Source organism: Corvus hawaiiensis, chromosome 3 (genome assembly GCF_020740725.1).
Source record: "Corvus hawaiiensis isolate bCorHaw1 chromosome 3, bCorHaw1.pri.cur, whole genome shotgun sequence".
Lineage (NCBI taxonomy): Eukaryota > Metazoa > Chordata > Aves > Passeriformes > Corvidae > Corvus > Corvus hawaiiensis.
The window spans coordinates 77,061,388-77,088,069 of record NC_063215.1 but is presented as its reverse complement, the minus strand read 5'-3'; the positions used below and the strand labels follow the sequence as shown (position 1 = coordinate 77,088,069).

The window sequence follows — 26,682 nt, the reverse complement described above, 5'->3', positions numbered from 1 at the left end:
TTTGTGCAATTGAAAATGTTTATTTCATCATTATTTGCAAACCAATATAAGCCACGTATTATGGGCTTATACAAAAGGTTTCAACTTCATTTAGTGTGCACTAAGAGTCAAAATGAAGCATGAGAAAGGTGATGTATATGGATGAATATAGTGTCTGATGCAATACAATGAGTACCAAAGTTGCTTGATTTACGTGTGCGCTGTTTTAAGTGGCAGTGTTCTTCCAAAGCTTTGCTTGTTTTTACGTAATCTTTGTATTAGACAGATCTTTGTTTCTGTACCTAAGGGGAAGAGATTCCTGCTAGCATCCTTTGAAGTTAGGACTGAATAAAAATGCTGTCAATTGCAGGTGGCTTCAGAGGACTCTTGGTCAGTCTGGCCCTCAAGAAAAGCTGCTGTTTGGTCCCTGCAATGACTGATGTGATGCATGAGGTTATAACTGCAAGGGTGGGTGGGTGAGTTGCTGTTGATTCTTTCGCCCTTTGGAATTCAAGGAGCTTGCCTTCAGGTATACTTAGTGGCTGGAGGCAGAGCAAGGGACATATAAACCCTATAATTTAAGTTCCTAACAAGGGAAGGTGGTAGCTGGTTCTGCCAATGGTGCCCTGATGGGAACCAGCACTTTAGAAGGTTGGAGCATTATTTCACATTTGGACCAGTGAAGTACATCTTCACCCCATTATTGCTCCAGTGTTCAGCATCATGTGATCCTTCTCCAACTCTTGGTTTTGACTTACTTGATCGATCTTCTATTTGGTACATTTAGTTACGTTATTGTTTGCCTTTTTTTTGGAATGCTTATGCGCATGGTGAACAGCACATTCATTTAGGGCTCCTCTGCAAATTTCCATTCCTTGTGAAAACTAACAACTTTCGATCCATTATGGAACCCGTTATTAATACACAAGGAGAAGTTCTTTCTCGCTGCATGTCACCTTGAAGTCTTAAAGAACTCCTGCTAAAAGATCTTGCATTGTCCATATTGGAAGTCTAGGTGTTCAGCTAGATCATCCTTCCTCATGTACATCTTGGTTGCTTGAGGGAAAAAAAGATTTGTGAAGTATGATTTCATTTTCCATTACATTTATCTAGCTGTCTTCTGACTCGTGTTGCTCATAACTTTAGACAGTTTTTCTGCTATAAAGTTATTCTGCAGCTACTGCAGTGTTTCTTTAGGGCTCTTTAAAAAAAAAAAAACAGAAAGCAACTAAATTCTTTTAATTGTCTTTATATTCTTTGTAGACAAAGAAAGTATCAGTATTTCAGTTATTTTTTGTATTTTTTTCCTTTTTATCCATAAGTATGGCTTAAACAATTATTATGAAAAATTTGGACACATAGAATGTAATCTGGAATCATAAGGCTTGAAAGAATTTTTTTTCTGTGGCTTTTGTGTAAACATTTGGGATTAACCTAAGATTTAATGAAAATAGGTCTTTCACTTGCTTAGAAAACTGTGTCTGTGTAACACTAGCTTTGAATAATCTTCACCTTGGTTCTTATTTTACTTTATTATAACAATGGAAGCAATGCATGCTTTTGCTGCCAAAAGAAAAGAGTTGAAAAGGCGGGGGGGAGGGAAAGGAGGAAGCTGTATGTTCAATATCAAAGCAACTTGGGGGCTTATTTTAGAAAAACAGTGTTACAGTTAAGACTGTGCTCTGTTGAAAACGTACTTGGCACTCTCCTAAGTGACTTGCAAAGTAAAACACCACCATTTGCTGTAGTAGATAAATGACAGGTAATAGTCTCACATTATAAGAGACAATTTAAAGGTTTGTGATACTAACATTTGGACTGATTTGTGTGGTGTCTTGTACATTGGAGCATGTGGATGACACAACAGCATGGCTTGAATAGATGCTTTCATTCTTGTATCTTGGTATCCTTTAGTTGTCTTGCAATAAGTTCACTGTTAACAGTCCTTTCAAAATGTAGCAGAACACTTTTGAGAGAGATGTTTTATGAACAAAATTGCATGGTTTTGCAGTAGACTTAAATATTGACTCTGTCAATTCTAAAATACTTATGTCTGCTTTACTTGTTTATGTAAAGCTTGAGACATTCTTCTTTCCTTTACACTGGCTCCTTTACAGTCCTAATGAATGTTAAAAACATTTCTATTCCTTTTTCCTGTAATCTGCAATTTACCTTGTTTCACTGGGGCACAGTGCACTCTTTTGAAACATAATCCAGAGAGGTATAAATAACAACATGCGTGTAAAAGTTTAAATAAGTATTTATTATTAGAAGGGGGCTAGAACACAATTCTAAAGTATAAGTTTTAGTTAATGTATTTTCTTTCTTATTCAAACTTGCATTAAGACCAAATATTCTTTGCTTCTAACAAAGCTTGCAGTTTTGATAGGCCTAATATTAAATTATTCATATGACTTTAATTGAATGTAACTCTTCACTGTATAATTGGTTTTTCTCCAGTTTGAAAATATATAAAAGTCATGAGAAAGTAGAGGTTTACTTAGCCATGTAAAATTCAGATTAAAGTGTGTGGAGTGCGTAAGAGATCAGATACAAATTAAATTAATGCCTCTTTCTCTGTAGGGTGCTGGTCAAGACAAACTTGGAATATATGTCAAGTCTGTTGTGAAAGGAGGTGCTGCAGATGTGGTTAGTAATGTTCTTAAACATCAGATTTCAAAGGTAGAAAGAGCCTTTGGAAATGCTTTAAAATCCTTTGTGTACTATTGTTATGATCCAGTTTTAATGTTCTTAGAAATGCTTCTGCCCGAATTAAGGTGCAAATGAGACCATATGCCAGTGACAACAGTAAGGGTTTTTTTGATTGTAAATAAGAGAGAGAGAGAGAGAAAGAAAGGAAGAAAGAAGTAGAAGATAGTTGGGGGGAGCAGAAAGAGTGACAGGGACAGAATAAGGAAAATATCACCACTCCGTGGATCCCAACGCTGTTCGTTGATCCTCTCCAGCTAGTCTCTGAGTGGTGAAGGTCCCCCCAGAAGGCACAGAGTCCCACGGGTGTACATGCTCAGGCTGGGTGGGCATGTCCAGCCATGTCCCCCTGGGGTGGGGTCAGTCTCTCACAGCAGGCTCTGGGTCTGTTGCACCACGTGCAGCCCCTCTCACATGAAAGTCCCGTGGATGTGCCCTGTGGGGCTGGCGGTTCCACAGCTGGGCCAGTTTGTGTAACGGAGGATGGGTGTTTATTGCCTCTCACCAGAGGTTGCACCATGCACCCAAAACCTCCTCCTCCCCCTCGGTTGGGGGGAGTCTGTGTAAACCTGGCTTCTGTGAGCTGTGCTCTCCCCCCACTCCGAACTCACCCGGGGATAGTTGCAGCTGGTGGCTTTGGCCTTTTGTGGATGCAAACCTTTCCCTCAGCGTAAAACGACTGAACAATGCATTTCCCTTTATCTAATCAACAGTTTGACTTCCAGTTCAAAGTCCCAGTCTTCAGGGAGGCTTCTTCGGTTGTAGCTTCTTTATCATGAGTAAAACTTTATATCAATGTTTGAGGCATGAACTATTTTCAGTCTCTGACAACTATTTTGTGTGAATGATTGTTTTAATTGAGATCATGTTAGCATTGGTGTATGATTTTGCTTCTCTTGAATACGTATTTAGGATGGTCGTCTGGCTGCAGGGGATCAGTTGCTTAGTGTGGATGGTCGAAGTTTGGTGGGCCTGTCCCAGGAAAGGTACGGAGTGCTTTCCTTGGTTGTTTTTATGGGAAGAAAATATTAGCTTAATAATGTACTGAAGAGGAGAGAAGCTAATTTTTTTTACACTTTAGGCTTTGTCTTGTCTTTTGATAACTGCCTGTGAATAACCTTAGTAGCAAATTCAACTGTTTGTACTATTTTTCCCCTCTTTTCATACAAAACGGGTTATCTATATAGAAGAGATTGTATTACACATTTGGGTTTTGGTTTTGAACTATTTTTTTTTTTTTTTTAGCTCTAATTTTAAATATTTTGGCTTTTGACCTCTAAAGCAGAAACTGGGAATAAATAGTACTTGCCAGTAGGTATTGTCTGTACACATAAGCCTGTGTTCTTGCCATAGTCTTGGAATTTTTTTCAATGTGATTTTAAGTACTAGTCAGAAAAAGGGTGCTTTGTTAAGCAACAGATTACTGATAATAAGGGTAACAAGTAATACAGTGCCTAATTTAATTTTGTTTTATTTGCTTCACCTTTTATTGCAGGGCAGCAGAACTTATGACTAGGACGGGTTCTGTAGTAACGCTAGAAGTAGCAAAACAAGGAGCAATTTACCATGGTCTGGCAACCCTGCTTAATCAGCCATCCCCAATGATGCAAAGAGGTAAAGATACTAATATTATTGATGTTAATAACAGCTTTGTGCGTTTGCTTTCTGCATTTGTAAGAATGCAGAAAATAAAATCATTTACAGTATCTTACCAAGTATTACCATAATATTAAATCAGAAAAGGAATATAATTGCACAGAAAAACAAAAATTTCTTTTCTGATCAGAAGTTCGTCTGGTTTTAAATACCACTTGAAATTTCCCTAGTCTAATAATTAATAAATCCTTTGCACATGTACCTTTCAAAACTTAATTATGTGTTTAAACACATAATTCTGATTTGAATTTTTTTTGTCCCTTTCATAAGAGCTTCTCTCCTCCCAGAATATGTCTTCCATGTAATCACAGAGTGCAGTGTAATTAGTAGGAGAGAAATAAATGGAAACAGAAGCCCTGGAATGTATTTTGCCATGGAATTTTAATTTTTTTTTTTTTTTAAACTAGACATGTTGAAATGTATCTCCTTAAGTTTCTGTGTCTGATCATAAGAAGTTCTTGGATGTTTCTCCAGTGTTACATTTTATCATCCTACTTCAGTAGGATACTAACAAAAGACATACTAAAGTCCAATATAAAACAATATTTTATAGGAAATAATTTTGTCAATGAAGGCATTTTTTACATACAGGGTAGTACCACAGTATAGAAAAGAATGGGTTAAAAGAACAAATCCTTATTATCCCAGTTCACAACACCATCCCAGATGCCATATGCTTCAGTCATCCAGAGACCTTTCAGTATAACACATTTGGCTTTTCCAAATAATGTGGTACCTTGTCAGAAGTTCTTTTGAAGAATACAGATTGAAGGAAATCTGTATATTTGATACAGGATTGGGATTACATATTTGAAGAAGTAAAGATTTTTAAACCTAGTATTTGCTTTACTGAGAACTTAATTTTTAAATATAAGCTCAGGGTAGCTCTGGTTTGAAAAAAAAATACGCTAGACAGTAGTTAAGTGAAAGGGAGAAACTACATATCCAACTGTTACAGTTTCTGACCGCCGTGGCTCAGGTAAACCCCGACCAAAGAGTGAAGGTTTTGAGCTGTATAACAACTCCACGCAAAATGGATCACCTGAGAGTCCTCAGCTGCCATGGACGGAGTACAGTGAACCAAAGAAGCTGCCAGGGGATGACAGATTGATGAAGAACAGAGCCGATCATCGTTCCAGTCCCAATGTAGCAAGTAAGAAAAATTGTCCTTCTTTTGGGGATAGATGTTTCCTCCAGTAGTTTTAGAGGCTGTTGTATTCAAAAGGGGGTGATTATTTTTAAAAATGGATTATCTTTAAAATACCCGTGTAGTGGTAACATTTGGAGCAAGCCTCTTGCTAGAACTACTTAAAAGAAAAAATAATAGTTATTTTGTGAATATTGTTACTTTATTAAGTCTTTATTAACTTTTGTAAATTATTATTAACAGTCTTGTAAATGCTTCCTTTAACTTTCCAACAGATCAGCCTCCAAGCCCTGGGGGAAAGAATGCTTATGCATCTGGAACTACCACCAAAATAACCTCAGTCTCTACTGGAAATCTTTGTACAGAGGTCAGAAGTGGCAAGCAAAATGCTGGCTATTAAACTTTTCTATCAATTAGTGTCAGTGTGCTTGACTCAAACCAGTGTCTTACTGAACTGACCACAGTGCTGGCGCTTGTGACTGGGTGGGGTTTTGCTTATTATGGCTAATGAAAGGTTGAGACCGTTTTCAATGATTTCATTAAATTTTGTTCATGAAGTTGTCCTTGTGATTTCTTAGGTTTGTACAATATTGCATACTCGCTTTGAGACCATAAAAACATGACTCATAGCCACAGTTACGTTTGATTCTAGGCAGCCTCGTTATCTCCTGTCCCAGATGAGTAATGCTCTTACGGGCCAAAAGAAAGTATTTGAAAAATGCATGTTTAGAACAATCTTCCATACAGATCTGTGTGATTAGAGAATTCTACCTTACTTTCTTTCTCCCTTTTTCAGGAACAGATTCTGCCACCACGACCTGAAGCTTATCCCATCCCAACACAGACCTATACTAGAGAATATTTCACATTCCCAGCGTCAAAGTCCCAGGATCGAATGGGTCCAGCTCAGAGTCAGTGGCCAAATTATGAAGAAAAGCCACAGATCCAGGCAGAAAGTAATAATTCTATCAATACTACCATGCAGGTGAGAAGTAATTTTTTTCGGCATAAGGAAACAAACCAGAAAGAAGCTGCTTGCTTTCCACTCCCAGACTGCTGGAGACTTTTTTCAGAATAGTCAGCTCTTTATAGGTATGCCATAGATGGGAACAACTATACTTTTGCCAAGATGGGCTTGGGTTCAGGATCCCTATGCCTTTTTTTTCTTTTTTTTCTCATTTTGCCTTTTTTCCCCTCCTTTCTTTCACAGAATTTATGTTACCATGTTCTGCAGACCTGTTATCTGGGATATTTTAATGCCCTGTTAGAGGTAATGGGGTGTAAGTGGTAGTAGGGTTTGTCTTGTAAAATATTCTGTGGTTTTCTGAAAAGCAAACTAAGTCTTCCATTCTTCCAAGAAGGTTTATGTGGAAAAATGTTTGCCTGAAGGGTGTGTTAAGTGATAAAGTAAAGTATTAAAATTGAAATAAAACAGTACTTTGAGAGCTATCCAAGGTCTTCACTAAAACACATTCCCTGCTTCCAGTTAAAAAAAAATAAATTTCAAGTTGTATCTATTATCAAAGTGTAGATGCATCTTGACATGAAATGAATTTACAATCATGGTATTTTTAGAAATTCAGAAATAGTGTTGTTTTGTTCCTGTTAATGAGAACTTCACTCAAATCCATACAGGAAATTAAACGTAGATCTACTAAATCTAGTTACTGGATGATCTTTTTCTCTAATCCACCAGACTTGAAAATACAGAGAGCTTTTTTTTTCTGTTATTTCTTAATTAGTGATAAGAGCAGAGCCTTACACCAGGCTTACATTTTACTTTTGGAAAAAGTGTCATGTAAATTATCTTGAGATTCTATCCAAGGAAGCAAAGTAAGAATTGTTTATTGGTTACTCACACATACATGGGCAAGCAAATTCAGTAAAAGGTTGCTGTAGTTTTGAACGGGAGTGCTGTAAGTTGAACGACTGTGGCAAATAGATACAGAAGTATTTAGCTGAATTTCCACGCTTAACTCTTTCACATTTCATGATTTCATCTCACTTAATCTTAGCTGCATAGTTAAAATCTAGGTGCTCTCTGTCAGTGGTGGGAGAAGGGGAGGTGAGTGCCTCCAGAGAATGTTCCTACCCATTTGTCTTAACTGCATTTTATGATAATTGCTGCCTGGACATGCATCTCTCCCTGCTTAAGAAAAGCTTAAGTGAGTATCTTAGATGAGGTGGTTAAAGCTGGTAAAGATGAAGCCCATCTATTAAAGTTGTTGACAGACACTGAATTGGAGCTATAAGCCTTGGCAGTGCAGAAAAGCATTTTGCTAAAGCAAAATAGAAGCTTTAACTCCTTACATGCATTGAAAGTGTTCACAGTTTTTCCCTGCCATACAACAGTTCTTTTAAGTTGAAAATTAGAGGAAAACAGACTTTTTACAAGAAATAAAGAAATACACTTTAATCTTTGCAGTGAGAGCTGGGCTTGTCAAAAAAGCTGCTAAAATGTGTGTCTTCTGTTCTGAAGGCATTAGCAAACTGTTGGGCTAGGTGCATCTTTACAGCAAATTTAACACAAATAACTGTGTGTTCAGCTCTGTTGGACTAATAGAGCATAAAAAATACACTTGTTCTTCTCAAAGAAGGCATTCTTTAGAGGTCATGGTTAAGGTCATTGATGGAGGAAAATAAAAGGAGTTTGCTTTGTTAGTCTTCTCTCAGTTGTTGATAATTGGTGCATTATGTGTTCAGTGCTTAGCAGTTCCTAACATTCAAAGTATGAATATTTGCTTCAAGAAAATCATTAATAGATTTAATAATCCTGGTTTATGGTCCAGTGTTCCTTTTCTGGTGGTTGTTCAGTGTGATAAGACCCTGGGGTTGTATAGAAAAAGATTTGGTGTTTGATGCACTAAAGTGACAAAAATCTCAGACCATTATACTCATGCTCCAGGAGCAGGTAGAATTAGACTGCCTGCCTGGATTCTCTACCCTGAATGGCATTAGCAATGGGAGCTTCCTCTGGGGCATCTTGCCTGTTAATATGGAGGAGGGTGGGCAGAGGTGCTCTTTTCTCTGTGTCTCTCTGTCTCTCTCTCTCTCTCTCTCTGCAGCCTTTCTGTTTGCTTTCCCATTAGGAAAGATGTTCAGTGAAGCCAGTTGAAGCTCAGTCAGTAATGGCAGAGCTGGTATGACTGAGCCTCTGCTCAGAGCTGCCAGGACTTTCATACTCACGTGGGGGGAGGGGGTGCCAGAGACAGTCCTGAGAAACTGTGCGAGCTGGGGAGGTTTTCAGCTTAAACTCTGTTTTGCATTCATTCTTCCTCCCAGTCCAGTTACCGGGCAGTTCCCAAGAGCTTGCCAAGTCTTCCATCACTTGAATGAGTTAAGACGACTGAGAAGAGTATTTTTTTTTTGGTTTTGGAAAACCTACTGGGCATGAAAATGCTGAAACTCGTTAAAAGTAATTGCCTTCAGTAATAAGAAAGTGTTTCGTAAGCCATTTTCAAATCTGTTTTAATGTAGATGGACTCTAATACACATGCCTTGTTTTAATTTTTTTTCAGCGTGTAGCTCGTTCCCAGGAAGAGCTCAGAGATAAAGTTTTCCAGCCAGAGAGGAGTCGTTTGGAAGTTGTTATACGGAAGGATGTGGAGTACATCGATCGGAAGTCGGACAGCGATCAGTGGATGAATTCATCTGTGGATTCTAGCACATCTAGCCAGGAACACCTGAACCATTCCTCCAAACCAGTCTCGCCTGGTTCTTGTTTAACTAAAAGTGGACCTGGCCGTTGGAAAACTCCAGCCACTAGCCAGCCGACTCCAGTGGCCATTTCCCAGCCCATCAGAACAGATCTTCCCCCTCCACCACCACCTCCTCCAGTGCATTATGCTGCCGAATTTGATGAACTACAAATGGATTTGCCTCTGCCTCCCCCTCCTCCTCCAAATCAGATAGGAGCACAAGCATCCTCCCAGGTAGCTGCTGCTGAGCGTAAAAAAAGAGAAGAGCATCAGAGGTGGTATGAAAAGGAAAAGGCACGTTTGGAAGAAGAACGAGAAAGGAAACGTCGTGAGCAGGAGAGAAAACTGGGTCAAATGCGTTCTCAGCCACTAATTCCTGCTCAGCCTGTGGTTCCTCCCGTCTCCCTTCAACAAGTGAAATCAGAAAAACTCTCAACTTTGCAGAGGTCTCAAGAAACAGTTATTCGAGAGCTGCAGCCCCAACAGCAGCCACGGACTATTGAGCGGAGAGATCTGCAGTACATTACTATCAGCAAGGAAGAACTGTCCTCTGGTGATAGCCTCTCTCCAGATCCTTGGAAACGGGATGCTAAGGAGAAACTGGAGAAGCAGCAACAGATGCACATTGTGGACATGCTGAGTAAAGAGATTCAGGAACTTCAGAACAAGTCTGATCGTACAGCGGAAGACAATGACCGCCTCCGCAAACTCATGCTTGAGTGGCAGTTCCAAAAGCGACTGCAAGAATCAAAGCAGAAGGATGAAGATGACGATGAAGAGGAGGATGATGAGGTGGATACTATGCTCATCATGCAGCGACTGGAGGCAGAAAGAAGAGCAAGGGTAAAAGGGGATAATCTTTTCTAGAAAAAAATATTGTAAATTTCTAGCTTGGTGGGGTTTCATGCTTTGAGTATTTTGATGTTCTCAGGTGGTAAAGGAGGATGACGCTTTCTTAAATGTCCTGAATTTTAAGATTAATAACTTAGAGTGGTTTCACCAGTTAAGTAATGTGTTACAAAAGTATCTAAGCTACCTTTTATAGCATACGATTTAGCAGTTGAATTTACTTTTCTGGTTTGGGGGAGAGAAAAGTTCCCTTTGGATAAAGTATTTTTGTCATGTACCTAGAGTATGGTTAGAAAGTAAAATATGGCAGAAATTTGCTTGCAGAAAGATAAGAAAAAAATATTTGAAATTAAGAAAGTCTGTAGGAGAATCAGAAATAAAAATAGTGTGATTTCTCCCTCCCCTCCCCAGTGTATTTACCTTTAGAAGTTCTTATTTATAGTCTTGGGACATGAACACAGACACTGAATGCATACTGTTTCCAGGGAACAGTGAGCTGAACAGACACTCCAGCTTGTTGGTCTGATTCAGCTGCTACCTCTGCCTTTACCATCACCTGTGTGCTGACCCCAGCAGTGGTGGGAGCATTGGTTGAGCCATGTGGTTTTGGGTGGTGTAACAGCTAATACACCCTGTCTAGGGCTCCACCTCATGTATGCCTGGATTTTTCATGGTGTCCAGTTTAATTAGCATCTGAGAAGGTTTGCTTACCTTAGATTCAGTTTTGTGAAAGCTCATAATATATGTAATAAGATAATGCAACTGAATAGTATGATGCAATTTTTAACCCCTCTGCTGGTGGCTGTTGTCTCCCAAGGCTGCTAAATCTACTGTTACTGAGAAAAAGTTTCTTTAGGAAAATCTGTTCTTTTCTGAATAACAGCATGGATTCCCAAGTTACATACCAATAGCTATGCTTTTCCAGGCTTAAAAGCTAGCTCTGTAATATGTTCAGTGTCTTCTGTGTGTTTGTCTTGAAAAGTTGACTTAATTCGGTGATAAGCAATGTTTAATTCCTGAGAAATGTTTGGACATGCTTGTTTCGACATTCAGCGATAGCTAGTGGCTTGAGTAGGATTTGAATTCAGGATTGTTTTGGCAGCTTCATTTCCTAAGTTACTCTCCTCATATTTGCTGCAGTCTGCATTGCTTTCCTTTTTTTCTTGTGCCTAACTTTATTACTGTGTAAAACAATAAATACCTCAAACTTGGAAACTGAAGAAAGGAAAAGCTAAGTATATTTGGCAAACAGGTTGCCCTAAAGTCCAGCATTGCTAACAGGCAATATGTGGCACGTAGACAGTTACCTATGGACATAAAAAATTCATGTAGAACTGCCATTTTAACAAACATTGTTTTTAAAATTTTACTGTAGCAAGGCTAAGAAAGCCGTGTGTCATTAAAAAAAAGCCAGTTGTATTGCATAACAGTATTAGTCTTCTCTGCAAGTGCTGGCTTTAAAACACTATTTGTGCATAAAGTTCTTCCAGCTTTTTGGAACATTTTGAAACTAAAAAATAACACTTGTCTTGAACTGAATTCGTGTGTGCATTTTGGTTACATTTCACTTTTAGCGATGCAGTTAAGTAGCATCTCTGCAGAACTACTGAGGTGTTGAATGAGTCAATACTGATAAAAATTTTGGATTATTTGTTTTCATTTCTGTATTTCAGGTTTATATCCATTCAGTTCCTTGTTCTAAAGCAGCCAACTAAACAAATAAAAGAAAATGCTTTTGAAATAGCGCAAGTCTAACCTATCTTTATTTACACTGTGCATCTTTCTTTTTTTTCCCCTTTCTTACTACCTGCAGCAGACTGCTGTGCCAGCAATCTCTGTTCTAGATTTGGTATGTTTGTTTCTTTCTCTTCAATATCTCTTTCCCATTTCCTTATTAATAACAACCCTATGCGCTTTGGATGATGATTTGGCATCTTTGGGTGTTCAAAGATCATTACGATACAGTAAGCAGTAAGTTAACTGCAAGCATGCATTTGAATGTTTTCAGATGTGGTGATTCCTTTCCCTGTGTTTCCTTCCTCTTAGATGTTGTGTTCTGCTTGCAGTCTTGATTTGTTTGTTGCAGCAGTGGTCTAATATAAAACTATGTATCTGCTGTTTTGTGCAGTTTTGTTTGTAAAATCTTACTAATAACTTGGAATGAACAGGCTGTGAGGTAAGATTCCTTCCTTTCCCTTTCCCACCCGTGCAGGTTTTAGAAGAGCTCTAAGAGCACTGTTCTTTTCCAGTTTGAAGTGAAGTTGTACTGAGAGCCTAATAATACAGCATACTTTTTCAGCAAATACTGAAAAATACATACCCTGTTGTTTGCAGGTGTTATATGTGTTATCTTTTTTCATTAACATAAAAATGGATTGTAAATTCAGAAATTACTTCTGAACTGATATTTCCAAATTGGTTGCATAAACATGCCATCATTAACATACAATACAATTTCGGTTTCAATTGGTTAATACTATTCTCTTGCGTCTAAAACATGACAGGCTTTCAAACTGGAGCAGTAATTGCTATGACTCCAGCTAATTCTGTATGTTATTGCACTCATTGGACATGGGGACATGGAAAAGGAGTTTTGTAGTCTTCTAGAGCAGAAATACATCCCCTTCAAAGTCATTTTGTGTATAATCAGTGTACCAGTTTGAAAGACAGGTGATGCTTGCAAGTCCTGTTAGTAAAATTTAATTTGTGCTGTATGAAAAAACTGTCAGTGTTTTGGTTCAAAATACGGATTTGGATATTCAGCACTGCCTTATGAAAAAAAAAAATCACCTTTTAAAATGCATACTTCAAGTAACTTACAAAATCTAAGGTGTTCAATTTTGTATCTGTGTGTTATGTGAGCATTAAGCAGTTTACAGCAGTGGAACAGGTGAAGCATTTCTCCTTTCTGAATTAATGGACAAGCCAGGAGTCATGGAGTTTTCAGATGTAGTATCTTATCAATATTTTCTTATTACTATGCCTATATTTTTTTGCTCAAACCTTGATCCCTGGAGCTGCAGCTAGATAGATAAAGTACTTTTCCAAGCAGACTGCAAGCACCTGGATCTTTCTGCGACAGGAGGTTGGTGAAGACAGACGGTATCATCAGCTTGAAAAATGGATTAGACAAATGCATAGACATCACACCTGCAAACAGCTACTCAGAGGATTACACAGGGCTGTACCAGCTGACGTCTCTAGTAGTGAGCTAAATGCTGGGGGAATACTAGAAGAAAAGGCCAGGCTCATGTGCAGCTCTTCTTGCCATGGTCAGAGACAGCAGAATACTGGGCTAGTTGGATGCATGGCCTAAATCAGTTGATGATTTATGATGTTTATAAATTTAGCTTTAAAAAAAGACAGCAAGCTAATTCTGAAATAGTTGAACACTACACCCAGCAAATACTGCTTTTTCATAATGTCATCATTTTCATACCATTCACATGACTTTCCAGACATAAACTCATCTAAACAATGCCACTTCATATACCCAAGTAATTGCTACTTTGTTTCTTAAAAAAAAACCCCAAACCACACAACAGAACTTTCTCATGTTTGATGCTTTTTTTGTATGTCTAGGGTGAGCATTGGTAACAGCTGTTCTGCTAATTACAAGGCTGAAGGAAGATGAAGAACAGTTAATGCATGAATTGTCAGCTTAGCTACTGTTAGTTTTTTTAATTCCCCAGGCCACTATGAGATCTGACCCAGCTTTTTAGCTGTCATTAAATAAATAGGTATAAATTTAAAGTTCTCCTGGAACATCTTTTAGAGTGTTCTAAGCAGTGCTTGGAGAAATGAACTTTGAATCTGAGACTTCCTGGATGCTTGCCAGTCCTGTGAATATCTTAACATTCCTGACAGGATCAACCCACTGGCCCCTATACAAGGAGCAATAGCCTGGAAGAAAGGTGGGCTTCTTTGCCCTGCTAGGTGTAGAAGTGCTGCGAGTATATGTTGGCAATAGGGAGGCAAAGTTGCCTGGCTGAGCAAACAGTTGGCACTTTGCAACAGAGCTGGGTCAAAGCAGGGGAAAAGAATTGGTGCTTTGTGCTCAGCTGTTTTGCTCAGTTACAGCTGGGAGAATGCTCTTCTCCATCACTCTGGCTGTACAAATTAGTTGTTCTTCCCTGTTACAATATAAACACGCGGCTTTGGAGGAGATGTGGAAGTAGAGTAAATCAGGTGAAAACGTGACTTCTAAACAAGAGAAAAACTGATTGGGATAGAGAAGCATCCAATCAAAATACTCAACCTGGGAATTTTATAGGCCTCTTACTAGAAATGGGACACAAAGCTGATTTTCCTTTGCATCTCGAAAATTTGGGATGAAGTTAGAATTGGATACTGTTGTACACACAGAATTACAGACACAAATGCCTGCCAAGTGCTCTGGCATGCCTCATCATTCCACAGCTCCCTGCCTTGGTCTGGGAATGCACTGAAGGAGAAACTAGTTACTGATCATAAAGAAATGAAATGGAATCTCTTAATAGTTGCTGTATTCTCACTTCTGCCTTCCATATAATTTTTAGCCATTTTCCTATAGGTATTATTTTTACAGTAGCCTCTGACCTGGATACAGTTGTCTTTGCAATTCTTCCAATTCAGATGCTAACAACAGTTCCTGGGTGGGCAGCTTGGTCACTTTTGCCTTCTTTAGTTAAGGTCAGAAAACAACTAACAAACCAGTCCTACTTTCTCTTTGATTTAGTTGGAAATTCTTTCTTGTTTAAATGCTTTTGAATAGGAATATTTGCTGCTAAGCAGTAAAGCATCCATGCCATAACCTGGGAGCAGTAACTGCCATGTTCAGGGTGTTTTTCTAAATGTAGTTGAGACAGGAATTTTCCTGTATTTTCTCACCATTCAGTTTTTTCTTCCTTTTTTTCTTCCTTTTTTTTTTTTTTTGTTAAGAGGAAATGACTTCTCTTGTATAAACTTTTGTGAATTACTAGCTGTCTTTCCTTTTGACAGCAATATTATCTCCTTTGCTAAAATAATGTCTTTATAATAACTAAGACAAGAAATCTTAATCCAAGCAGGGAGTTGGTTAACTACCCTGTTCCCTGCTGTATAGTGCAAACTGAGCTTGATCTTTGTCATTTTCAGTTGGAATGACAAAGTTTTAGCCCTAAATTCGGGGAATTTACTCAGAGATGCTACTCTAGAGGTAGCATCCTCTAGAATACATTCACCAAATTTGTGCCTAAATTAAATGAATTAATTTTGTTCTTTAGCTTTCATGCTCAAAAATAAACAGTGGGGGGAAGTAATTGTAAGAAAATCAGTCAAAAATGTTTAGACTTTTTTTAATTAATTAATTGGGGAAGAATATACTGACATGAAGCTTGTCCTTACAAAGTCTATTAAGACTTAATTTTCTCTCTTGTACTGCTTTGTGTCTTAAGGGTCTTTTTCTGTAAGTGAAATTGGATTGTAAAATCAAATCCAGTAGAAAAGTATCCCTGTTACGTGCAGTTGATAGCAAGATCAAGTAATTTACTGATTTATACCAGTAAGGATAAAAAACAATTGTGTGGAGGGAAAAAAATTGCTTTAAAACATATGCTACTGTAAGAAATAACACAGCATGTAGTCCAGTTAATTCCTACTTCGATTATTATGCCAGTGAATATTCCTGTCCATCAGGGGCTTATATACGGTTAGCTTTAAAGAATCATGCAGAGTTTAGATTGTGCTCTACTATCATACACATGTATAAACCAGTACTGTTTGTTGGACGTGAGTTGTTCTTGTGAGCTGTTTAATCCCAGTAGTCAAAAGTTTTCTTTCCTTCACTCTCTGTTATTTCCAAAACACATCTGCTGCAGATACAGTGGGAGACTTTCTTTATCTCCTGAGACTATTTGCAGACTTGCTGAATGAGCCTGTTACTTTAAATGGATTGACCCTTTGACTAATGAGTCATGATTTTCCGGTGCTTAAATTCTAATCCAGAATGAAAAAAAACAATTGACTGCTGGAGCTGTGGACTCTTGGTTCCAAGTATTTAATTTCACTTTACTGTACCTATGAGACTATGGGTGTTGAAGCTCTTTGGAACGTGAGTCACCTCAGTCTTCTGCTAAGGGTTCAGATATGACTGCTAAAAATGTCTCCCTGTGTACTTTGTGCTTTCATGTACGTAGTTCTGTGCGCCTCTCTTTTGCTTTTTTTTTCCCCTTAGGGATTTGAGGCAAGCCAGTGTAACAAAGCTTATTCTTAATGGCTGGAAATTATAGTGATGTATCTGTAGCATAGCATTTTCTACTGAATGAATTATTTTTAGATGCCAGTATTTGGTTACATTTTTCTGACCCATCTTGCCCATATGAGTGACCTATTAAAATTGTGTCTCTGTTAGTTACAGGATGAAGAACGCAGACGGCAGCAACAATTGGAAGAAATGCGGAAGCGAGAAGCAGAAGACAGGGCCAGGCAGGAAGAAGAGCGCCGACAGCAAGAGGAGGAGCGGACCAGGAGAGAGGCTGAAGAAAAGGTTGTGGTCTTCTGAGTGCCACAGGGGTTCTTGCAGGCCTTTCCTCTTCAGCCTGGCCACTATGAGCTCAGTGTTGGGTCAGGGTTTAAACACAGTAGCTCTGGTGATAAGGGTCATGGGCCAAGGCTTCAGTTTGTTCCATCTGAACCAACAAGTAATTAAACACACAGCCCGTTCCTGCTGGCTGGAGTTGACTGGTATTGCAGAAATAGTACTGTGGGCTTACTGGCTGAAGGTTTTTATCAGTGGCAAGGCTCTTGCCTTCAGAGCCTTTCTGAAAATTACGGAAGAAATCAGTTACTTCCTGTTTCCCTTCAGCTCCCAACATAACTTGCATACCCTCTTTATTATCATGGCTCAGTTAGTGGTGTTGGGTTTTCCTATGTCCCAGAGATGGCACTTGTATATTTCTGTAGTATTTTTTAATACAGATACAGAGAGAAGTATGAAATACAGCAAAGTAGTGATGAATATTCCATGTTGGTTTTTATGTTCGGACTGTGGGAAGGAAATAGTTTCTAGAAAGCGAGTAAATAATTTCAGCAGATAAGTGTGCAGTCAAATTATAAAAATTCAGGGTTGTAGGTTCCTTCAAAACATTATACGTGAATTTGAGAAGCTTTACTGATAATACTAGAAGATAAAGCAACTTATTTGACTCAGCATTTTTCTTAAGACCTTTTTGTTCCTAGAGAAATTAGTTACTTTTGTTTAGTTTGCCTGTTAGTAACACTGACTTCAGAAAGAAGAAAGAAGGCTAGCTTCTAAAGTTGTTCATCTTGGAAGGTTGAGCAAATACATTTAAAAAAACCCCAAACTGTAAATACAATCACTGTGTTCATTTATTTTTGTTAGATTGTTTTCAAGCTTAGTTAAATTGTTTCCCATAAACAGTATGAGTTGGTGAGTGGAAGAGGTGGTAGTAAGAGAGAAGTGAGGAAGACGTATCTGCAGTGAGGAAAGTATTTAAAAATATACTGTGTGGAGCTTAAAAAAAAAAGGGAACCAAGAGAAAACAACCATGGTTTTCTTAACTTCTGACAATGATGCGGCCAAATGACATTTGGATCATACACTTGAAAGTGTTTTTTCACTGGCAGATGTTGACTGAGATACTTTTACCAACTCAGTACCATCAGTAAAATGGTTTTAGAGAGTAGTACAAGGAGACGAGTTTCACATCTTTGCTGTAGATGAACAAGATTAGATTTATTTATTATTTTTTTCAGGATAACTGACTCAGTGTTGGACAGATAAGCAGATAAAGTGGATTTTTTTTAAACATGTGGATTAAAACCAGAAATGATGGTTGTTTAGAATGCCATATATTCCCAGCAGAAGTTATACTATGCTTATACCCAAAGGGTTTTGTAACGTACCTACAGTTCCCAAGTACACCTTCTCATTTGTTATCAAACTACTCAATAAACCCTTGTATTAATTTACAATGTGTCTGAGACAAGAGCTGAACAGAATTAAATGCTGTTTAGTTTAAAAACAGAACAGTCTTTTAAAGTGGAAAAATACATAGAAGATATTTCATGACTTTTTAAATGGTCATTAACCTCATATAAATATCATTAGTATAGTTTCTCTTTTAAATGCTTTTTAACAGCATTTATTTGATGTCTCTTTTGGAAGACTTCTTTGTAAACGATTTTTGTATGAAAATAGTTTTCCTGTTGTTTATACTAGAAACTTTGTCAACAGTCATCTGTTCCAAGGCTCTGTTGACTAATTTACGTTGTATAAGCATGAAACAAAATTACAAAGTTCCTTTTTTAAGGTGGTAGTTAATTTTAGTTATTCTCCTCTCCCACAGATTCTTTACAGCTTTAGTAAATCTGCCCCTTATTAACTGTAGTTACATTTTGGGTAATAAATGTTGGAATGCCCTTAGTTTACACAGGCAGTTGCCTTAGTGACCACAGGCAGTGGTAAATCTGTAAATAACAGCTACATTGTTATTGGATGGCTGCTGCTTTTCTGCATAGTAGTAAATGATTCTTTGTATGAGTCCATATAGATGCTCTGCTTACTGCCAGAAAAGGAGACAAAAAAGATTTATGGAAGATGTTTGTAGCTCAGTGGTGGAAAGCTTAAATCTCATAGATTGAAATTTCTGACCGCTGTGTTTCTGTTTCCTCTGGGCTTTCAGAGGCGCCAGGAAGAGGAGTATTACAGTCGCTTAGAGGCTGAAAGGCGCAGGCAGCACGATGAAGCTGAACGAAGATTGCTGGAACCTGACGAGCCTGGTCTGTACAGACCTCCGCTTCCACGGGAATATGAACTCCCATCCCCAACCCCTTCATCTAACGCTCCTCCTCCCCCACCTCAGCGAAACACCTCTTACCTCAAAACACAGGTCCTCTCCCCTGACACGATTTATACTGCCAAGTTTGTTGCATACAATGATGATGATGATGATGAGGAGGAGGATTCCAATCTAGCAGGTCAGGATAAGTACTCCAGCACAAGAAAATCTTATGGTGACTTTCCTCCTGCCACCCTTAAGCCACAGCAGCCCTCCCGCCAGCCTCGCCCAGTTTCAGATGGCATCTTTCTTTCCGACTCATTCCAGTCATCTCCTGTCAATGCCAACAGTACTACTGTCAAAAAAAGCCAGCCCCTACCCCCGTCAAACAAACCAAGTTTCATCCATGCCAGCAGCTCTAAAGGTAGAAACAATGAAATCAGTCATCTCTACAAAACTATCCTCATATTTTCAACTCCAGTGCTCTAGATTGAATCACTTATTTTGTGATTTCCCCCTCCCTTAATTACTGTTTTCACTCTGGTGATCTAACTTAAATTCTGATATTAATATGAATCCTTCAATTTTTAATTATTTTGATCTCTCAAATTTTCTTGCTCTTTACCCAAACTTTTCAAAAGAAAAATTCTGTCTTTCACGTACGAATCAGAAATTGTTTTAACTGCTACTCAATCAATTCGAAGTACTGTTGGTTTTGGCTTTCACTCTGTATCTTTAAGTGATTTGTTTTGTATGATTGATCGCTGTTTACTCAGGGCATCTGGAAGTGCACCTTTCTTGAACACAGGAAACCTCTCCTAATGGGTTCATGGACAGAACTTATCTTCTGCTTTGTTACTGGTACCAGGGTCCTCTCTCTTTTAATAGTGTGTGCAAATGGCTTTAAAAATTACATTTGTAGATGTAGTTCTTAAATACACAAGCACCAAGAGAAATACAGGTCTTGCAGCTAGTTTCATGTATTAGGCACCATTCCTGAAGTTCTGGTTTGTACAGTGCAGTTTCCTTGCAGAGAGACATAAATCTAAATTTCATCTTGGCACTGCTTGCTTTGCCCCTTCCCTTCCCTTCCCTTCCCTTCCCTTCCCTTCCCTTCCCTTCCCTTCCCTTCCCTTCCCTTCCCTTCCCTTCCCTTCCCTTCCCTTCCCTTCCCTTCCCTTCCCTTCCCTTCCCTTCCCTTCCCTTCCCTTCCCTTCCCTTCCCTTCCCTTCCCTTCCCTTCCCTTCCCTTCCCTTCCCTTCCCTTCCCCTGTGTTTCTTTGACTCCTCATCTTGTTGTGCAACTCCATCTGGCCAACCATAATGGAGTTTAATTTCAGTTAGAGCTCTAGCTGCCAGTAACTTCAGCACCATATATTACTTGCAGAGTACTAGTTGAGCTATATTCCTGAATTCAAAGCCAATTCAATCTAAAGTTTTGGGATTTTTAAAAATTGCTGCTGTATAGGAGAGATCTTGTATACTTGACTCTTTGAGTATGTCTCACTCTGATAAGTTTGCTCTTTATTCATATAATACTTCGTCTTTAAACAGTGGCATCTGCTGGTACTTCTACATTTGTTTTATTCTTTTGAAGGAAATTGTGGCCATTACATTCTCCTAGTTTATTCTTTTTGCTTATGCTGGAGGTTAGTAAGTGCTTGACAACCAACTCCAGGTGATCAAATCATCCTTCTAAAATGAAAAGGGTAGCAAGTCACCTGAGATCCCAAGGGAAAGTGTTTATGCTGGCTTCTAGCTGAATGGCTAACATGTTTGCTGGATTCAAGTCTCAGTGGCACAGGTGGAATCCTACAATATGTTATATCCCTCATCACTTTCTTGGCCACGTAACAAATTAGGAAAATCGCTCACTTGCTTTATTCAGCAGTGTGCCCTCAGCATAGGGAGGATATGAGCCTCCAAATAGGTTCCATCTATTAGAAGCACTTCTAATCCAGCTGCAGTAGTATATGAATCTGACTTAGGACATATATGAGGCCGCTGAGCTTCTTGTCCGCATCCTTTTCAGTTGAGGCTCAAGTAGTCATTTTCCAGCAAGGCATCCTTTCCTTTGCAGGGCAAATTAGCTTCTGCTACAGTTGGACTGCTTCCGGTGCTGAAGAGAAGCTCTGCACAGTATTGCATAGTTTTTAATACTGCTGAAGGGACAGTTTAGCTGAATTACAATTACTGTCCCACTGGTGCAGTTGATGATTAGTAGTTCCACTGTTTGGGGTCAGCACAACACCCAAGTTACATAAAAAAAGTATCCACACTGATTATTGTGTGAAGGTGGGGGAAGCCTGGTCATTTACACTGGTGTTGCCTGTGAGATCTCAGGATGTAGTAGTCTCTGTGGTAATAGCCTCTCTCTGCAAGCCCATCTGTCTGGCTCTGTAATAGCTTCTGAATCTTAAAGGAAGATGAGGGAAGGTTTTAGCTTTTCAGTGTGTTTTCATTCGACTGCAGTATAAGCAGACATTCGGGATGCTACCTCCTCTGTGCTACCATTATGCCTATCCACCGTGCACATGAAGCCACTGATAAACCCACAGCCAGTTTTCTATCAGAAGGACTTCAGCATTTGAACACTGAGTATCTCAAAGAACTAAGAATATTCTGAAATGGCAGGCTTTGACATGAAGCTTTGGTACTGTATGACTGTACTGAATTTTTTCTTTCAAAGCACTTTCTTTTTCTAGAAATTCTTATTGAAACTAACTGTAATAAAGAGTAAAATGTGCCTTCCATCACAGCACGTAGGCTTCCAAAAGCCCTTGCTTTCCTTCCTTATTTGGCACTTTGAAGGCTGTACATGTAATGAATTAAGCAACCCTAGAGCCATCAGTCACTAGTTGTCACCACCACTCTCCCTGCCTCCCATCATCCAAAACCCAGAATGCCATTTCATATATAATTGCATTTCTAATCCTGCTTTCTGTTAATTTTAATTGAAAAATGAATCTCAGGAAAGTGAAACGTTCAGTGGTATTGTGTGTGCACATTTGTTTTTCCTGGAAAACAATCAAAAGGACAATTTACAAAGATTTGGTCAGGGTTTTGGTAACAATTAAGGAATATTGTAGTATGATGCTTCGCCTTTAATAGCCTAATTCATAAACCATACAACTAATTCTGAATACTCTTATTTCATAATTTTTAAAATAGCTATGAGAACAGGTTAACTTCACTTGATTGCTCAAGCTTCTATGAAGACTGCCTGCGTAACGTACAAAGCCGTTTGCACAAAATGCAGAATTCACTGTGCAGTTTGACCATCTCCCATCTCGCTGACTGTTACATTCCTGTCCTTTACAGCTCTTTCCTGTTCTGAGTGTTAACTCTAGTAAACCACGCTTCTGCAAATTTTGCTCTCGTGCCTTCTTCCACTGGGTCTCTTAAGACCATTGGGTCTGTCAGCTCACTAAAGAAAAAGTCAACACCCAAATGAAAACCACTATCCTAATGCAAATGAAACTATGAACCGCAGCTTGTGCATCCAGCCTTTTCAAACTAGGGAAGGCAGGAAATGTAAGACTCACAACTGAGAAGAAAAAAGTCTTCATATGCCTGGCATACCTAGCATGATTTGGTTTGCTGCAAATTCTTGGTGTAAAAAATCTGGCCTACAACACATGAGCTAAATTGGCTTTTGTGTTCCAGCCTCATTTGTGTATTACAGAATATTTCTGAGAAGTTAGATGTACCAGTGGAAGAAGCAAACATCTCCTTTTGTACCAAAGAAGGTTCACAAGACATAACATGTACGATATTGAGACCAGAACTGACTGAAGACAAATCTGAGTAGTGTGCTGACACTTCTTTTTACTCTTTTCCTGATAGTTAATAAGAGAATATGGTCTTAAATATAAATTAAATTATTAAACTTCTGGTTGGAAATAAAAGGTTGTGTCTTGTGGCCTTTAGAAAGAATTAATATAATGTGTAAAACCTGTGTGTTGTATCAGCTTAAAGGTGCAGTGCTGCAAGAGTTGCTTGAAATTTAAATATAGGGACGGGAGGAAAGGGGCATCTTCTGAGTGATACAGTTTGCTTACTCAGACTTAACAGAGACTAAAATTCTAATTCTGCTGAATTGCAAAGATGTTATATACTAATCTTTGCTTACTTTTAGCCTCAGAGAGAGAGGCACTGCAGCTAACTTACTTTCTGTGGAGCTTGTCACAGGATAATGAAGAGTGTTGCTCTTTCTGTTCATCTCCTTGAACAGCTTCTAATGTCTGTCTTACAATAAGCCATAATAAGATAAAGACCATGATTTGGCATGTGCTGGATAATCTAAACAAAATGGGTTCTGACTCAAAATTCGGAACCAAAAAAATTAAGCTGTTTAAAGAGGGTTGTAATTAAATAGTACTGGGTTTAAATATTCTAGAGATCAGATGACCTCTAATTAATTATGATTCTTATTTGAGTTTGTTTCTTGAAAGAAGCACTGCACCTTTTTTGGAGGACTACAGTACAAAACTTTTGTGTTGTAACTGCTGTCCTTAAACTTCTTTCTTTTGCATAAGGAATAAATTCATACACTGGATCTACAGGAGCAGCTGCTGGGGAAGTTTATCGGGATCCAAGAGACAAAAGATCTAAAAGGTGATATACAGGAGTCCATTAACTTTTATACAACTGATTGGCTAACTTCTGCAGTATTTTCTGTTGTCATCGTTGTATCTCTGGGGGCTGCTCAAGAGTTCTGCAGTTGGCTCTGTTATGGGTTACTATAAAACACAACTAAGTTCTCTCCACAAGTCCTTAGATGATCTGAAGCACTGCTAAACAGCAACAAATTTTGGCACTACAACTAAGTAAACCAAATGATTACTGTAAATGAAAAACTTCAGCTGGTTTAGGTGTATTTATAAATCTGAACAGGACCTCTCCAGTGGGATTCTTACCAAACTTGTAATAAGCATAAATAATACAGGCTGTATATATATCTCACACAGTGCTTTTTCTTAGAAATGTGCCACCACAGAAAAGCTTGCTAGTTTAGCCAAAGCAGTAATGCTGTGCTAATACAGAGAGAGCCTTACTTTATACCTGCCATTCATGTTGAAAATTGGCCAGCCTTTCCATTTATTTTGACGTGCAATAAATGGTCAAGTTATAAATTTCTCTTAAGTGATAGCACAATGTCAGAGTTAAAGGTATGTGTGAGGAACAAAACCTTTCAGAACAGAAACAAAGACTCCTTTGCTGTAGTCAAAGAAGCTGTCATTACATGTCATCAAGAATTATTATGTTTAAGGATCTTGTAGATGAGAATTATAAAAAATACTTTTTGTTTCCTTTCCAGTCAAGATGCAGATTTACCTGGAGCACCAGAAAACTTGACGTTCAGGGAACGCCAGCGACTTTTTTCACAGGGTCAGGATGTATCCAATAAAGTAAAAGCTTCTAGGAAACTAATGGAACTGGAAAATGAGTTGAACACAAAATAAGATTAAAGCACCTTATGAGATGTAACGGATGATTTCCAAATTGAGGGATTGAGATTGGGGGCACACTACTAAGTATGAACAGAAAATGAATGTTTTCTGAAAGGACTGACTTTGATTCCTCTATATCTAAGACTGTTAATTAAGACTTAGAGATGTTGCAATAGCAAGAAAACTGATTACTTTGCCAGGAGCTTGTGGTTTATACAATGAAAGCACTGTAAAATTTTAAAGATATGAATCACGTGAAGGTAACTTTTTTCTGTTTTGGGGGTTAAGTTCTTTTGCACCAGACCAAGTAGCACTTGTCAAAGATAAGTTCTGTTTCCTGGTGTTTTACAGACACACTTTTGTTTTAGCTGCTGAGCAGAGAGAGTGAGAATAGCTTGAACTGCCTAAACTAAACTGTGCACTAGCAATTAGTATTTTAGGTTGTTTGACAAGAAGCCAATGTCTGGGCCACCTTAAATAAGATTTCATATGCAAGTTTTACATACTGAATGGTGTTCATAGAAGGATCAGCATATCAATACAGATCTTACCATTACTCAGTACTGGCATAACACACATTCTCTAGATAGAATCTTGGAATAAAAATGTTTTTATTCCTATGTACTTGTTGGGTCTAAAATGGATGCCTAAGATTTTACCTGTAGTTATGCAAAAGTCTATGTTGATGCATCCCCACTATATGTGCTTCAGACTTTGAAAAATGTGAAAAACCTTTGGATAACTGTTTCATTAAAAATTACATAAGCAATAGACAGTAGGCTACACTTAGTGGCCCTTCATCAGCTAGGACCAAAATGTTAGTAGTGTGTTAAAGGCAAGGATTCCAGTTACGAGGTGAGCAGAACAGATGGGTATGTTTTCTGAGAGATTCTGAGAAATTGGGCAATTAGGCATGGAACAGTATTGGTAAGTCTGTTATTACCAGTTCAGCAATAGATTATTTTTTTTCTATGGAGATACGAATTGGCATTAGAGAAGAAGACTGAAGTGTAAAGCATCAAATACAATGCTGCAGTCTGGAAGTGGGAATGTTTGTAAGGTCATTAACAGGGCTGGTGTGCTGGCAAGGAACCATCTCTGCTCACACTGAGAAGCAGTTGCTAGCAAGCTCTTCTTCAGTCTAGCTGGCTTTACTGACATCCTGTTACTGTTGTACTGAAAGCCTTTTTGGCAGTTCAAGCTATTTTTTCACACTGTTATAGCCTTATTTAATTTTAAATTGTTAATCTTTTTCCTCCCACTATTTCTTCAGCTATGCTTATGTGGCTGATGATGTTGGGAATAAGGACCTCATCAGAATCTTTCTCATTGTGTGATGTTAAGACAATATATATTGCGATTCCAAACAAATTTTCTATTTGACAAAGCCCTTTACTGGCTTTAGATGATTTTTTTTCCTGTATCATATTGTTCTCTTATAAATATATATTTAGGGATTTGTGCACACTTCCAAATACAAAGGGGTAGACTTTCACTGCCTTAGGAAAGAAATCACTTTTAATAAGAGTTGTATGATAAATAAATGCAAGTTAATGAAAATTGGAGTGTAAATATTTTTTACGTATTTCAGGTTTCTTATTTGAAAGTGTGCTTTTACCGTTTCACCTGTTAAATATGAAGTAGAAGATTAAACTGGTTCAAAGTGTTAATGAAGGATCTGCATGCTTGCTATGTCTGTTCATCAGGAAAAGCAAGCCTCTCCCAATTTATCTTGAGAACACTAGCAGCCTTACAGTGACAAATTTTTCTTGAGGAAGAAAACTTATGCTGTGGCTGAATTACTGTTGCTGCTAGACTCTGAAAAAGGCTTAGCAAAAAAATACCTATAACCTTCAGTTGAGTGGATTTGGCCGCTATTGGGCATTCGGGTCAAGTGTGAATATGTGTAAAAGTGCTTTTCATATTTGTCTGTGCATTATTTGAAAAACATCAGAACTGCTGTAGTTTCCCATTTCTACTGTATTTCACTTGCAACCTATTTTTAATAAAGTTTGTATTGTATTTAACTTTGCATTAAATGTTTTTTGTACTCTTATTTAATTCTGCATTCCTAACAACATCATCATAAACCAGAGGGGCTCTTAATATGTTTTGCCTTACCTTCCCTCTTAAAATGTATTTACAAGCAAAGTCAGTGTATCTCCTAATAAGTGGATGAAAACCTCAAATTAATTTTACATGGAAAATTAACAAAGGAGGCTGACCTTCCCTAACCAGAGAGAATTTCTTAGCCTAATGTTGTTTAATACCTATAGTGCTGACTTGAAAGAAGCAATTTTTACAGCTTAACCAGCAACTTATGAAGTAGTAAATATCAGTGGGGTCGACTCTACAGACTAGTCATACTGTATTTGTATCTTTCTCAAGTGCAAAGTTGTTCTTCTAACAGCAAAGAGTAACCTAGAACATGGC

At 38.3% G+C, this 26,682-nt stretch overlaps 1 protein-coding gene across 23 annotated transcripts in view; it reads left to right on the top strand.

Annotated features, from left to right (window-relative positions):
* Window positions 1-26,276, top strand: part of AFDN (afadin, adherens junction formation factor) — a 119,456-nt gene extending 93,180 nt beyond the window's left edge. For 5 of the 23 annotated variants that reach the window (XM_048299640.1, XM_048299653.1, XM_048299649.1 and 2 more), the window contains 12 exons: window positions 2,563-2,628; window positions 3,601-3,674; window positions 4,184-4,302; window positions 5,303-5,497; window positions 5,767-5,858; window positions 6,288-6,476; window positions 9,010-10,032; window positions 11,852-11,887; window positions 16,409-16,543; window positions 18,702-18,996; window positions 23,335-23,413; window positions 24,117-26,276. In XM_048299640.1, coding sequence (XP_048155597.1) covers window positions 2,563-2,628; window positions 3,601-3,674; window positions 4,184-4,302; window positions 5,303-5,497; window positions 5,767-5,858; window positions 6,288-6,476; window positions 9,010-10,032; window positions 11,852-11,887; window positions 16,409-16,543; window positions 18,702-18,996; window positions 23,335-23,413; window positions 24,117-24,261 — 2,448 coding nt within the window. In that variant the 3' untranslated portion in view covers window positions 24,262-26,276. Of the gene's footprint in view, window positions 1-2,562; window positions 2,629-3,600; window positions 3,675-4,183; window positions 4,303-5,302; window positions 5,498-5,766; window positions 5,859-6,287; window positions 6,477-9,009; window positions 10,033-11,851; window positions 11,888-16,408; window positions 16,544-18,701; window positions 19,222-23,334; window positions 23,414-24,116 lie in introns of those variants that run through there. The other 18 variants (XM_048299650.1, XM_048299647.1, XM_048299654.1 and 15 more) reach the window with 11 other exon arrangements.
* The last annotated feature ends 406 nt before the right edge of the window (window positions 26,277-26,682 follow it).